The sequence below is a fragment of the Mytilus edulis genome, chromosome 10 (genome assembly GCF_963676685.1).
Source record: "Mytilus edulis chromosome 10, xbMytEdul2.2, whole genome shotgun sequence".
NCBI lineage: Eukaryota > Metazoa > Mollusca > Bivalvia > Mytilida > Mytilidae > Mytilus > Mytilus edulis.
Window position 1 is genome coordinate 69,271,773 of NC_092353.1, and position 15,242 is coordinate 69,287,014.

The following is a 15,242-nucleotide window of genomic DNA, read 5'->3' on the forward strand; positions in this document are numbered from 1 at the left end:
AAGGATTTTTCTCTTTTACCCTCTTTTCGGTGCCTTTTTAGGATATATAGGAAACACATAACCGTTTGTGCCTCCTGGTATTATGAGAAATTTTCAGATACATCAGAATGTATTACCAACGAAAAACGAGCATCAAAACAGTTATAAAACTAGTGATTGTTTTGACGTATGCGGTACATAATATAGGGTAAATAGTATTTGTAAAATTTTATTACATCCCTTTAACCGTATGTAAACGAAAGATAATTTAGCGTAGAAATGCGTTACTACCAATCTATAACGAAGCATTTGTACTTTACAATTGGGCAAAAGAATTTCCCCTGATTTCTGTTTCTTAAAAAATATATATGTAGATATTTTACCTCTATTCCCATTCATACATGGAAAATTTAATTATGAAATAACCCTGAGGGGGACTTCAGGTGTTACAAAGAGGTTCAACTATAAAAAAAGTGACCGCATCTTTTATAAGGGACTTAAAGGAGGACTTCAAGTGGTACAAAGCGATTTAATTATAAAATAACAGTGACTGTATCTTTACTAGGTGTAAGTAAGCTGAACATGTGCAGAGCTGATTGTAAGTGGGAAGATGAAATAAGTATAGATCTGTATCCATGGGATGCTGGCACTGATAGTGGTCTATCATATTTTGTAAGTATATCAAAAGCGCATAGACTTAAAGAGATTTTAATTTAGTCTATGTTTTCGTTTCTAGATTATTCAATTTTGTAATGTTTTATTATTGACTTTGTTCGAACACCTTTTTTCTTGAAAAATTTAAAGGATCTTGTATCATTTTAGAACAAAATAGAAATAATGCATTACATGTTTTTTTTAAATGTAAGTTGAAGATCGAAGCTAGAAGACATATATATTTGATCATAGCTTGAATAGAACAGGCTATAATACACCTTTTTTTTTAATTTACAAAAAAAAATGATTAAAAAAAATCAATGGCATCACTTTGTACTTGAATTGAATGCTTCTTTTTGTAACTTCATTGGGGTGTAAAAGCTTTGACAGAAGTACATTTTGTATGAAGCACTGCACTTCATTCTAAAAATGTGCGCACGGTCAACGCTTTTACAACCATAGCTATAAAGTTACAAAAAGAAGCATTCAATACTTATAATTACATTTTTTTAGCTAGGATCATGAAAACACGAATTTTATATTTTTTTAATTTCATTCACCCGTGCACTTTCTTATGGGACCTCGTGTTATCATGAATGATAAGTTTTATTGAGTAATGAAATTGCTTAAGGAATAACACGTGATGTGCAGTTAGCTAATCAGAATAACGTATCATATTGAAACAGACATCTAATGTAATTATTTCTTGGTAAATTGTTACTAGACAGTAGGTTTTGATTGATTGATTGGTAGTTGTTTTATATCGCCTTCATACTAAAAGGTAATACCGCGGCGTGGAAAGGTTTTGCTTTAAATTCTAAATTTCAATATTTAGGCTGTGTCGATTATGTAGGAATCGACCTGTTTAAAAACGGAGGTGTTATACGGAAATCTACAAATAGACTAAACTTCATCAATCATATCATATTTGAATGTTCCAAAATTAATCAAAGTCTTTTACATGATAATTTCTATCTTACGCAGCTAAATTTTCAATGAATTTTATCAGGTTAAATTTACATATACGATTTTGTTTTAGTCTCACAATATTGAAACAGACCCGCCAGAAAACATCCACAAAATTTCTAACTCATATCCGAACCACGCCGAATCTCCATTTTATGGTAAACAAAAAATAAGACCAATGGCCAAAATAGTCTTTACAAAAACAAAAGAGGTGTGTAAAAATGGAGACACAGAAGATTCATCGGAAGATACAAGTGCAACAGACCTGATAGAAATGATGAAGAAGAAGATGATGATGAAAAAGAAAATAGGTGGGTATTCATTCGAACTTCTCTAAAACATAGTATGTCAAACCCTCCTGTCTTTATATCTCTAAATATATGCATAATATATATGCTTGCAGTATTGAGTCAATCTTATTAAAATACAGACCATTTGTCCAAGCTTCGCTCACAAGGATCAGACAACACTCTGTTTTACTTTCTGTTTAAAGGCCTTTCAGGATTCTCTAACTTTGTCCTAATGATGCACACTTTCAAAAAGTTGTAAGCAGGAATTTCATTGGCTTTTTTAATGACATCAGAACAGAAAGTAAAATGAATGGAGTGATGTCAAATTCTTTTGTCAGCAAATCTTGGACACGTGATCTGTATTTTGATTTGATTGGTATTGAATGAACCCATCGTTGGAATGATATAGTACAGTTTGATGTGAACGTTTTAGACACCACATGTATGTACATGTAAATTATGTTTGTCACGTCAAATGTGCTGCTAGTAAGATCATGTATTTATATATGTAAGCTCTGCATTTAAATAAAATATGTTATCAATGGAAAAATACAGAGACATACTATTAGAGTGTATCGAAGGATATAAATCAAATAGCCTATGGCCTAGCTTTCTTATATAGTTTCCATTTCTGCAAGCATATTTATATTTATTTTGTACATAAACTCATCACAGATACCTGGATTGAAATTTTATATTTACGCCAGACGCGCGTTTCGTCTACAAAAGACTCATAGTGATGCTCGAATCTAAAAATGTTAAGAAGGACAAATAAATTACGAAGTTGAAAGGCATTGAGGACCAAATATAATATTTATAAGTTTTAAAACAATATCTAAAATATTTACGACATTTACACTTAATTGTATTTAGAGTAATTTTTTAAATAATCCAGACAAAAATTTAATGTGGACTTTGAAATAAACCAGGTGTGATATAAAAATGTTTGAACATTTCTAGACAATTTGTAAAAAATCCGCTTCGACGATACAGTAAAGACAAGTAAAAAGCTGACATATTATACACAAAACTGCATATTTATACTCCCATTTTATGTATTATCTCCCCTTACAGCTGAGCGTTTACGGCAAAGTAAGTAGCAAGTTGTTTTGCGTTTTACCAAGGGACGTAACTTCAGCATGATGCATGGCGATCGAATGCATTTTAAGTGTACATTTTGCATGAAATATTTTTTTCAGTACTTACTTTATTTTCAGATTAATATACGAAAATTAATTTTAGGTTTAGGACGTATTCATTATATTAATTAAAATATTAAAATCAATATATAAAAGGTCAAGGTTGATGGCATTTAAGATACAGGGAACCTAATTTAACAGCACTTTGTCACTATGACAGTTTTTTATTTACTTTTAATTTTTTTTTGGAAATTTATCTTTTTGATAGAAAACTTGTCAATCGTTTTAATTTATTTGTTTTGAGGATATGTAGAATTTTTTCTTTCTAGTTAGAGATTAAGTCAACAGAATGGAAAAGATAAATGGATACAAAAGTAAACATTTTATAAAGATAGTATAAGGACTTTGCCAATTTAAACTTAATTGAAAAATGATTCATGCCAATTTTTGTAGTGTTTACATTGCATATACTCTTTGTTGATAAATGAGAAAACTATTTCAGAGCAAGAAAAGTGTGCAACGAGTGATTGGACTGAATGGACAGATTGTAATACTCCATGTGGAGTAGGGTCCATAGAACGGAGGAGATTTTTAAGGAATCCACAAATTCAACCATCCATATGTGGAATAGATCTTACGGAAACGAAATCCTGTTTAGGAAACTGTAAAAAAGACCGAGTACAGAAAGAGCTTCCTGACGACTTCGTTGTAAGACATGATCCAATCAGGAAGGTGGACGACATTTGTGCTATAACACCCTGGTCTGATTGGTCGCCCTGTAGTGTCACGTGCGGCATCGGTATAAGAGAAAAATGGCGAATGTTTCTTCGAAAAAGTAACCTCACAGATAACTGTGGACTCCATCTCATGGAAAAAGATGTTTGTGTTGGCAAAATAAAAGATTGTAAACTAGCACAAAAAATGAAAAACTTTACAGGTAAATATTCATATCTATATATTCAATGTTTAAGCAGTCCTGATTTTAGTATGTTTTTTATTTTTGTTATTGGTGATTTTCATTAAAAATATACTTGTATTACAATTGATGCATGCAACTATTGAGGTGTTAGGTATTACTCTATTTCAACACTAGCAGTACGTTTGTTTAATATACAGTTTGTATGAAATACTTTTCAGTCATGTGTTTTAGAAACTGAAATGAAGGGATGATATGAATTTAAACTAGTAACGCGCCAAGACATGTTTTGATTGTACATATAGTCAGAAAATATAGACTATGTGCTGTTCTTTATCCTTTGTTTTATTTGGGGACATGTGGTATAAGTGGCTGGTGTAATCTGTTGGTCTGTCCTATTCTTATTCATTGCTGAAATTTTACGTTGTTTGCCACTGTGTTTTAAATGACGAATGCAATTCGTTTCCCAATAAAAGATCATCAGTTATGCTCATTTCTTTTTCGCCACTTGCTCCTTTTATATCTCTTTTTGTAGTTTTGGTTGGAACTCTTGTCTGTCAAATGAAATGGTATCAAGTAAACTCGTTCAAACCGACTTTATAAACAAAATGAGTACATTCAATGTTGTTTTGTTGTTAAAGATAGATATAAAAACTTAAAGAGTTGGTGGGCAGTGTAGTTAGTTTTAGTATCCAATACTTTTAGTTATTCCCGTTATTCTTTTTATATAACATTAAAGAAAAAAGGTCATACCTTATCATCAAACGATTTGCTCATTGTTAAAGGCCGTACGATGACCTCTAGTTACTAATTTCTGTGTCATTTTGGTCTCTTGTGAAAAGTTGTCTCATTGGTGATTATACCACATCTTCTTTTTTAATATACATAAATATTTGGGACACTTTTCCAATTTTCTTTTCTTCAAAACTGACCTTTTATTTTCAGCAATATGTTTACAACCATCTTACAATGGACCATGTACCGGTCATTTCCTACGTTATTACTATAACCATTCACTGATGACGTGCTTGCAATTTAATTATGGTGGATGCCGTGGCAATGAAAATAAATTTGAAACTGAGAATGAATGTAACATGTACTGCAGGGATCATATGGGTACTAAAACTATTTATGTATAACATAATTATTTATTAACATCTAGCTCAATGATATGAATATAATGATCAGTAATTATCATTGCAATGAAATTATGTTTTTCAAAGAAATTAAGTTAAATTCGACCGTTGGACAAATTAGGGTTCATATGGATACTGAAACTAGTTATGTATCCATAACATAATTATTTATTAACATCTAGCTCAATGGTATGAATATAATGACCAGTATTATCATTGAAATGAAATTATGTTTTACAATGAAACTCAGTTAAATTCGACCGTTGGACAAATTAAGGATCATATGGGTACTAAAACTAATTATCTATAATATAATTATTTATTAACAGCTAGTAAGTAGCTCAATGATATGAATATAATGACCAGTAATAATTATTGAAATGAAATTATGTTTTACAAAGAAATTAAGTTAAATTCGATCGTTGGATAAATTTATGCCATATTTATATTCAAATGATAGTTCGATGATATTAATAAAATTGAGAATGGAAATGGGGAATGTGTCAAAGAGACAACAACCCGACCAAATAAAAAACAACAGCAGAGGGTCACCAACAGGTCTTCAAATTAGCGAGAAATTCCCGCACCCGGAGGCGTCCCTCAGCTGGCCCCTAAACAAATATATACTAGTCCAGTGACAATGAACGCCATACTAATTTCCAAATTGTACACAAGAAACTAAAATTAAAATAATACAAGACTAACAAAGGCCAGAGGCTCCTGACTTGGGACAGGCGCAAAAATGCGGCGGGGTTAAACATGTTTGTGAGATCTCAACCCTCCCCCTATACCTCTAACCAATGTAGAAAAGTAAACGCATAACAATACGCACATTAAAATTCAGTTCAAGAGAAGTCCGAGTCTGATGTCAGAAGATGTAACCAAAGAAAATAAACAAAATGACAATAATACATAAATAACAACAGACTACTAGCAGTTAACTGACATGCCAGCTCCAGACTTCAATTAAACTGACTGAAAGATTATGATTTCATCATATGAACATCAGGCACAATCCTTCCCGTTAGGGGTTTAGTATCATACCATCATAACATATATGAGAAGAACATAACCCGTGTCATGCCAATAACTGTTTTTAGAATAAATGTGTTTAGTTCCGATGCAAAGACCTTATCAGTGACTCAATATTAACGCCAAAATATGCAATCTTTAATGACTTGACAACAGTATCGTAATTATATCCTTTCTTAATAAGTCTATTCAAAGGTTTTGTAAGTTTCTGAGGTGAATACTGACACCTTTGTGCTTTATAAAGAATATTTCCATAAAAAATTGGATGTGAAATACCTGAACGTATTAGAAGTCTGCATGTTGAGCTATATTTACGAATGATGTCTTTATACCGATGATAAAATTTAGTAAATGTTTTGACTAGTTTGTGATATCGAAAACCCTGGTGTAATAATTTTTCAGTAATACATAAATTTCTCTCGTTAAAATCTAAAACATTGTTACATACCCGAGCGAATCGTACACGTTGAGATATATAAACACCATAAGATGGTGACAAGGGAACGTCACCATCTAAAAACGGATAATTAACGATAGGAAATGAAAAATCATCCCTTTTATCATAAATTTTAGTATTCAGCTTTCCATTAGTGATATATATATCAAGATCGAGAAAAGGGCAGTGGTCATTGTTAGTATTAGCTTTATTTAAAGTAAGTTCAACAGGATAAATTTCATTAATATACATACTGAAGTCGTCATTATTGAGAGCCAAAATATCATCCAAATATCTAAAAGTATTATTAAATTTGTTTATCAGATGTTGTTTCGATGGGTCTTTGCTTATTTTTTTCATAAATTGCTCATCAGAATGTACTTGTTGACATCAGCCATTTTCAATGAGACTCCTGTACACGAATCACGCGTCTGAAGTAATTAATTATAAACATGGTTTCAGCTGAAAAATCGATGCAACTGCTGGTGGACGTTTTGTTCCCAAGGGTATCAGAAGCTGAGAAGCCAGCGCTCCTGTATGCAGGCATAAACTATTCATAAAACGTTCAGTTTAAAAGTGTACTTTCGATAATTGGAAACAATAAGGTTTTCTACTCCATTACCCAGCTTGCCTAGGTAGAAATTGCACTTTTATTTTTGATTTTTTTAATGGTCTTCATCTTTGTTATTGATTGGTCTTAATTTTAGGTCATATTATGTATTAGATTTGCGTTTATTCCTGGCATGGTTTGCACGTTAAGATATTACTAGAATTATTATTTTTATACAAAACATCGAAGGTGCTGGACTGCATTATATCTGGAATGGCATGGGGATAGATAAAACATGATATCACACACCATGTTAAATTTTCATTGTTCTTTTTCTTCAGAAAAAGTTGATCCTAGATTAAACTCTGTTATTGTAGAAGAATTGATGATTCCAAAAAAGAAAGATAAAATGTCTGATGACGAATCTAAACGAAAGAAAAAAGAAAAACGGAAAAATAAGAAAAAACAGAAAAGGAAAAATAAAAATAATCGATTTCGTAAAAACAAACGCACTAAACATGACCCAAGCTTAGGACCAGCAATAAACTGTAAAGTAACTGAATGGTCTGATTGGTCAAGATGTTCGGTCACGTGTGGCCGTGGCCTAGTGACGAAATCAAGGAAAGTTATTACCAAAGATTCGAATGGTGGGAAACCATGTCCTAGAAAATTAATGAGAAAGAAGAAATGTAAATCACCGAAATGTCGTAAGTAATTCTCTATTCCCATTATAAAATGGTTTGAGGGTACATGCCAATTTTGTAGATTCATTGCATTTGAACTGTAAAAATAAAAATTGTCTTAATAAAGTTATGAAGGAGAAAGGCCCCAAGTATTATATGTCTATAAAAGGCGAGTTTAATCACATATACTAAGCGTAACAGCGTAATCGAATGCAATACCCATTTCTAAAAAATAAGTGTCTGAAATAAGCCATTGAATGAAAAACGAAAAAATTAAAACAACCCTCTATATATGGGTATCACGTGATTGACAAATAATAACACATTAAGGATGTTCGCTCCTCTTGGTTTTGAATTTTTGTCAGATTTTGGGAATCCTCTGGTTTTATCCATGTAGTGTATTGAAAATGTGGCCCACAAACCCCTCCTTTTCCTTCCATAGTTTGGTTACATATTGTTTAACATGTCATCTTTCAAAATCTTATAAAAACCATGCTATTATTTCATTGTTTTAGAAATAAAAAAGTACCCATGTTAAGTGCTTGAACAATTCAGAGAGAATTATTTCAAACCAAATTTTCAATGGCTTATATCTGGAAAACAAGTACACAGACGCTTCATTTTCTTTTCTTTTTTAGTTTTCTTTATCTATATACTATCAATTTATAACAGACTTTCAAAAAGCTTGTTGTTTTGGAGCAGAGTAGCGAACATCGTGAATTTTCGAAAATTTTAAGATTCCCACTTTTTATTTTATAATTAACTAGATTATTACTCTTACATGAAATTATTTAAAATTCCAAAGCTTTTTCAGAAATATAGAATAGAACATACATTTTATTAACAATATTATCTTTCTAGCTATAGATTGCCAAGTTGGAGAATGGGGACCATGGTCACCGTGCTCACAATCATGTGGTGATAATGCAGTTCAAAAACGAAGGCGAAAAATACTTAAAAAGCCAAGACGTGGCGGGATGGATTGTCCTTCTCATAGACAAAAGAGACGATGTGTAGTGCCGATGTGTCCTAAAGCTGATGTAAGATCCTAAAATAAGAACCCTCAGATGTAAGCTTCGATCTCTCAGATCCTCATTTTTTAATTCTTTTAACAGAAAACTAACAAATTATTAACAAATAAATGATATCAATATAAAATCAAAACTCACTGACATAAATAAGAACTAACATCTAACCTGATTCTTAAAGTTTTCTTTACAAAAATTGAGATGACAAAAAAGTGATACATGTACAATGTGCATTACAACATGTACAATGCGCGTTTATGAACATGACATAAATGGCATTTTCATATTTAACAGTAATTTAAGCTACAACTAAAGCATGTGAAATAGACGTAATAAGTTCATGCGTTACCTTTTTGTTTTTCGTTCTTCTTTTGTACGTTTGAATTGTTTTACATTGTCATTTCGGGGCCTTTTTTAGCTGACTATGCGGTATGTGCTTTGCTCATTAATGAAGGCTGTACGGTGACCTATAGTTGTTAATTTGTGTGTCATTTTGGTCTTTTGTGGAGAGCTGTCTAAATTGCAAGCATACAATCATCTTCTTTTCTTGTAGTAATAAATTTACATTTTTCAGCACTCTTCCGCAACTCCCTCGTAATTAGATTTATATGTAAGTGATGTACATCTACATAAAACCCGATTGTTTTTTGCTTTGCCATAGTATTGTCAGTCTGTATTCGACTTCTAAGGTTGAAAATCCTTTGGAATCTTTCGCCGTTCAGGTTTTACCAAATTTGTGTCATCCCTCATAACGGAATAAGTAAAACATCATCTAACTTAATACAGTTAAGAAAATTAACATATTAGAGAATCCTTGCTTACAAATTTTCTAAGCTGTCACCTTTTATTTGAATATGATCATAATGCGTTTCTTATCCCAGGCATAGGTTACCTTAGCCGTATTTGGCTCAGCTTTTTGGAATTTTGGATCATCAATGCTCTTCAACTTTGTACTTGTTTGGATTTATAAATATTTTGATTTGAGCGTCACTGATGAGTCTTATGTAGACGAAACGCGCGTCTGGCGTACTAAATTATAATCCGGGTACCTTTGATAACTATTTAAGAAATTTAACTGAATTAACAAAAGTACTCATTCTCAGATGGATCTCTATTAATTATTAATAAACTCATAATGGATACCGGGCTAAAACTAAGTTCGACAGACGGGCGTTTCGTCTACAAAAGACTCATCAGTGAAGCTCTAATACAAACATTTAAAAAGGTCAATTATTGTGTAGAGTACAGGATCATTGAGAACCGAAGCTTCTGAAATATTTTGCCAAATACAGCTATGGTAATCTATTCCTGTGCTAACTGTAGAAAACAATTTTTACCTGAACAAAATTTAAGAAAAAAATGTTTGCATAGCTCTATTTAACATTATCATTGAAGTTACAGAAAAAGATTTGATTCATTTCTTGGTTATTGCTCAATCAAAAAAAAAAAAAGAGAAATAATTTACGGTGTACTTGTGGTTCAGTTAGTTTACACGTGTCAAAGGTTGTTACACTTGTAATGTTTATTTGTGGATTTCTTTGTCCTGAATGTCCTTGCATTTATTTGTACTGTCATGTAATGTTGTCATTTTAATGTTATATGTAACATTGCCATAAAAGCGCGAGGTTTGGCTAGCCGCAAAACCAGGTTCAACCCAACAGTTTTTTTCGTAAAATGTCCTGTACCAAGTCAGGAAAATGACCATTGTTATCTTGTAGTTCGTTTCTATGTGTGCTACATTTTAGTGTTGTGTTTCTGTTGTGTCGTAGTTCCCCTCTTATATTTGATTTGTTTACCTTAGTTTTAGTTTGTAACCCGAATTTGTTTTTTTCTCAATCGATTTATGAATTTCGAACAGCGGTTTACTACTGTTGCCGTTGTTTAGAGCGTTCTTAGAATGAGGATGGCGATACAAAGTCATCTTAATTCCACTAAAAGCAAACCCCTCGTGATAATCATTTTTTGTCAAATAGTTCGATCAAAACATCAAAACATTATTTATTTATTTATAACTCCTTGTTTCAAACTATTAGTATCCGGTTTAACGTCATCCTTAATTTGTTTTATTTGGTTTCAGATGGAGAAAATGATGAGAGATGCAATGTCTGTTTCATTTGGACGACGTTGACGCTGATTTCCTTAACAGACTTCCTATAAGTTAGTGGCAGCAGCGTAACCTCATACCTCATATCGTGTACATGTAAACTGTGTTTTCAAAACGCAACGAAATACCTATAAATGGGTACTAAATCAGGTCTTTCAATTTTAATTGGTGTGTTAAATCTGTTATATGCTAGATATATCCAATTGCCACAAGAAATTTGCATAAACATAACAATACAACGAGTAAGACGTACTAATGATTATAATGTATATTCTGATTGATGTTAAACGTGAATTGATTGTGCAATGTTTTGGTTTCATCTTAAAAAGTGCTAACATAAAACAATCGGCTGACAAACTAGTATTTTGGCCAGTGTTTTGTGCTTTTATAAAAAAATCACAAATAATATTATTGTTTAATCTGTAAATATTATGTAAGTTTCTGTGAGTAAAATAGATAATGAATGAGTGTCATCCTGAGTTGGTTGTTTGGATGAGATTTATATATCACAACAATGACCGATTACATTTGTTTGCATGCATTTTGTATTCTGTATGATGAATAACGTATAAGTACATCAAGTTGGTATTTATCACTAAATAATATTGGTAGATAAAAATGTATAACTTATCACATTTGGTATTGAAATAACCCCAAATATATTGAAACTATATATAATATCTTAACAGCCGTTTTATTTTATAACACTACTTCAATGTCAATGCCAAAGTAATTTTTAAAAATCCATCTGAACATTTGACTAATTAATGTGTATATTGTTAAACTGTTTTAACGTATCTTTTATATTGTTTAATTAATAATCAGTTAAATAGGTCGATCATAACATTAGAAAGATTCACACAGTTGTATTAACAGGTTTTTATTAACAGAAAAAAAATTACCACTATTCCAAATTATGAAGCATGCAATACAAGGCTGCCTACTGTCTACCACTGTGAGCACACATTCAAATAACATATACAATTATGTGTTAAAAAAGTAACCTTCTGCGATTATGAACTGAAGATGTATACAATATGATGACATACAAAAACTGTGTGAAACTTGTGAAAATGAAGATTGTTTTATGATGGTTGTGAATGTGTGGAAGCAAATTGGATGTGTGTATTTGAATTTTAATGAATGTTTTTATTATTTATATTTATATGTTGTTATATATTATATCTATTTCCATTTGTATTTCATTTTATTGTTACTTTGTATCTGTAAAATTTCAAAATGCGAAAGTTTTCGTAGTAGTCATAATTATATTTAAGCCAATATCCGAAAATGAAATCCTTATATTGGAGAATGAACAATGCTTATATGACTATAAACAATCATGTAGAAGACTTATCAAATTAATAACACTGAATTGAAGTTTTGTTAATTGAACTAGTGCAAATCACGAAATTGAATATGAAGAAGCAGACTATATGCTATAGGGAGAGGCGTGAACTTTTAGTATGGTCGTATTGATCATGAGACTAAAATGGTATTTAACATTTGAGGTGTTTTCGATAAATCTGATATTTTGAAATTTTTTGAAAGTTTTAAATAAAGAACTCACAACCAAATATTGTTTAAAAATCCCCAAGCAGCATGTTTGAGATTGCTCAACATATATTTCCCGTTATCATTGATGATGGGTTTTAGTTTTGAAAACATATTTGGTACTCCAGTTCTCCAAATGACAAATCAATTAAGTCAGAGATTTCATTGGTTGACGCCAAAACAAAATGTAGAATCTAGAACCTTTTGATAAAATTGTTAGGTAACATTACACAACTTTTATATTTGATTTGAAAAAACCACGTACAAAAGATGGACATATTTCACACAAGACAATAAATAGAGATGGTCATGTTTTTATATATAAAAATGGTAAAAGTACACAAATCGTTATTATCCCTGTTTCACCTCTGCAAAATAATATTTCTTTTCATTTATATGTTTTGTATATTTTGTTCATTAAAAAGTTGTAAAAACCGAAGTTTGCATATTTTTCATGTCTATCAAGTCAACACCAATTGTCTATGTTTCTTATTTTATTTAGGTATTGCCTGCATGACCATGTTATTTCCACTGATTATAGAGTTTCATGTGTTTCATTACATGTTTTAGTTGTGATTTATCTCTCTGAGTTATTCCTTTTATGAAATTGGCAGTGCTTGCAATTTGCTTTGTTTGGTATGTTAATGTGTTGCCGGGCTTTTTTGTATTCTTCTTTTGATATATTTCGTGTCTTCCTATATACTTTATTGGTTTTTATCATTGTTTGTGACTGCCGTAAACAAATATTACCAGGTTTCTAATTTATCTTTTGTCTGACCCTGACGAAGAAATGTTGACTGCTGTATCACTATATTTGACATTTTTACCTATTATGTGTGTTTGTTTTGATTACACATCGTTGTCAATATAATGGATTTTTTACGACTGTCATACAAGGGAGAGGTTTAGCTAGCTATAAAACCAAGTTTAATTAACCATTTTCTACATAAGAAAAGGCATGTACCAATTCAAGAATATGACAGTTGTTATCAATTTGATAAAGTCTTCTTTTAAAGGAATTAATGTCGTTTTGTTGATTCTTCCTTTCTTTCTTCCAGATTGTTATTTTTTTTTTATTAAAGACTTCACTTCCTTTTTCCTAAGGGTATCAGGCTATTATAATCCTACATCTTAAAAAAAAACCAACTGAAATTGAATCAATCATGTGTAAACAGAGGAAACTTGAATCCTCGAGGTAGAGATTCGGAAAATTAATTATTATATCTACTCACCAAAAATACACTCTCCTTTTGGTAATGTGTTGATTGACACTAAATATAAACAGTTAATCGAACAACCATAAAAAATTGAAGGAAATCATATAATTGTATGATACGTATGATAACAAAGCTACAAAATCGTTTTCTCGAGTCGAATCAGGCCTAGATTCTTAATAAGATATGTTTTTGATATAGTTCAATATAACTTGAAACATAAAAAAAAACCCACATAGCCTACAACATACATAACATGGAAATATTAACGGAGGTCTTTGGTTAGAAATTAAAACGAAGATAAACCAACTAGGCACTGAAAAAAGTCAAAACACAAAAATACTGAACTCCGAGGAAAATTTAAAAAGGAAAGTCCCAAATCAAATGGCAAAATCAAAAGTTCAAACACATTAAACGAATGGATAACAACTGTCATATTCCTGACTTGGTACAGGCATTTTCTTATGTAGAAAATGGTGGACTGAACCTGGTTTTATAGCTAGATAAACCTCTCACTTGTATGACAGTCGCATCAAATTCCATTATACTGTCAACGATGCGTGAACAAAACAAACAGACACAATAGGTAAAAATGTCAAAAATAGGGGTACAGCAGTCAACATTGTGTTGTCGTCTTAATCACTATAAAAATAACAAATGTAACGAAGATGCAGAAAAAGGAATACATCAAATTTAACATCCTCATTTTCTTATATTATACGATTTTATTTATCTATTTAAAATCCACCCATAACGGATGGAAGGTTTTATGTACTGGTGTAAAATTGCGCGTTTGAAATTCGCACAGGTAGACAAAATAATTTTGTCATTCATAGTATGACGGGATACATAAATACAGAGTCAGGTAAAGTAGATATAATAAAAAACAGACTTAAACAGTAAAACTTATAACAATAAATAAAACAATTGTGTGGTTCAAAGTACGACGGGATACCACAGGCACTTGTCTCAGAAAAAAAAAATCCTATATACCTTAATATAACACAAGGTACTTAACTAAATTTTTTGAAAAATGACACCCAGTCCCGAATTCCCGTAATTTTTTATTCGGTTGTCAAACCTACTTAAACTTAATATGCCGTAAATCTAAATTGATTTATCTACACAATGGTATATGACACGACTATCCTTGTTGTCGGGATCATCAGTAGCAGGACTCAGAAGTCGGTCAACGGGATGTTTTTTTGCATTCTTCTCAAACTTTGGCAATACCCAGTCCGCATGTAATTTTATACTGGTTTCTCATTGGTCAATCGTCTGGCTAAAAATAAATGTGGGAAATTTTGGTCAATTTATAACTGTACATTAATGTCGTTGTGTACACGTGTGTTTCATAACAAAATGAATGTCAAACAGCTTATAGCATTGAATGAGGTAAAAAATGGTCATAACCTTTTGCTTTTTGGGCAAAGTGGAACGGGGAAGAGCCATTTGGTCTGTACTATAGAACAAGAACTAAATAAAAGGGGGAAAACGGTCGCAGTCACAGGAACAACGGGAGTGGCTTCCTTGAATATAGGTGGGATTACTGTCCATTCAT

General features: G+C 31.5%; 1 protein-coding gene across 1 annotated transcript in view; it reads left to right on the forward strand.

The window, feature by feature from the left end:
- Positions 1–15,242, forward strand: part of LOC139492935 (uncharacterized) — a 96,368-nt gene that overhangs the window by 63,324 nt on the left and 17,802 nt on the right. The window contains exons 8-14 of the mRNA XM_071281083.1: positions 545–651; positions 1,673–1,910; positions 2,964–2,981; positions 3,531–3,965; positions 4,890–5,060; positions 7,440–7,805; positions 8,643–8,830. Coding sequence (XP_071137184.1) covers positions 545–651; positions 1,673–1,910; positions 2,964–2,981; positions 3,531–3,965; positions 4,890–5,060; positions 7,440–7,805; positions 8,643–8,830 — 1,523 coding nt within the window. The remainder of the gene's footprint in view (positions 1–544; positions 652–1,672; positions 1,911–2,963; positions 2,982–3,530; positions 3,966–4,889; positions 5,061–7,439; positions 7,806–8,642; positions 8,831–15,242) is intronic.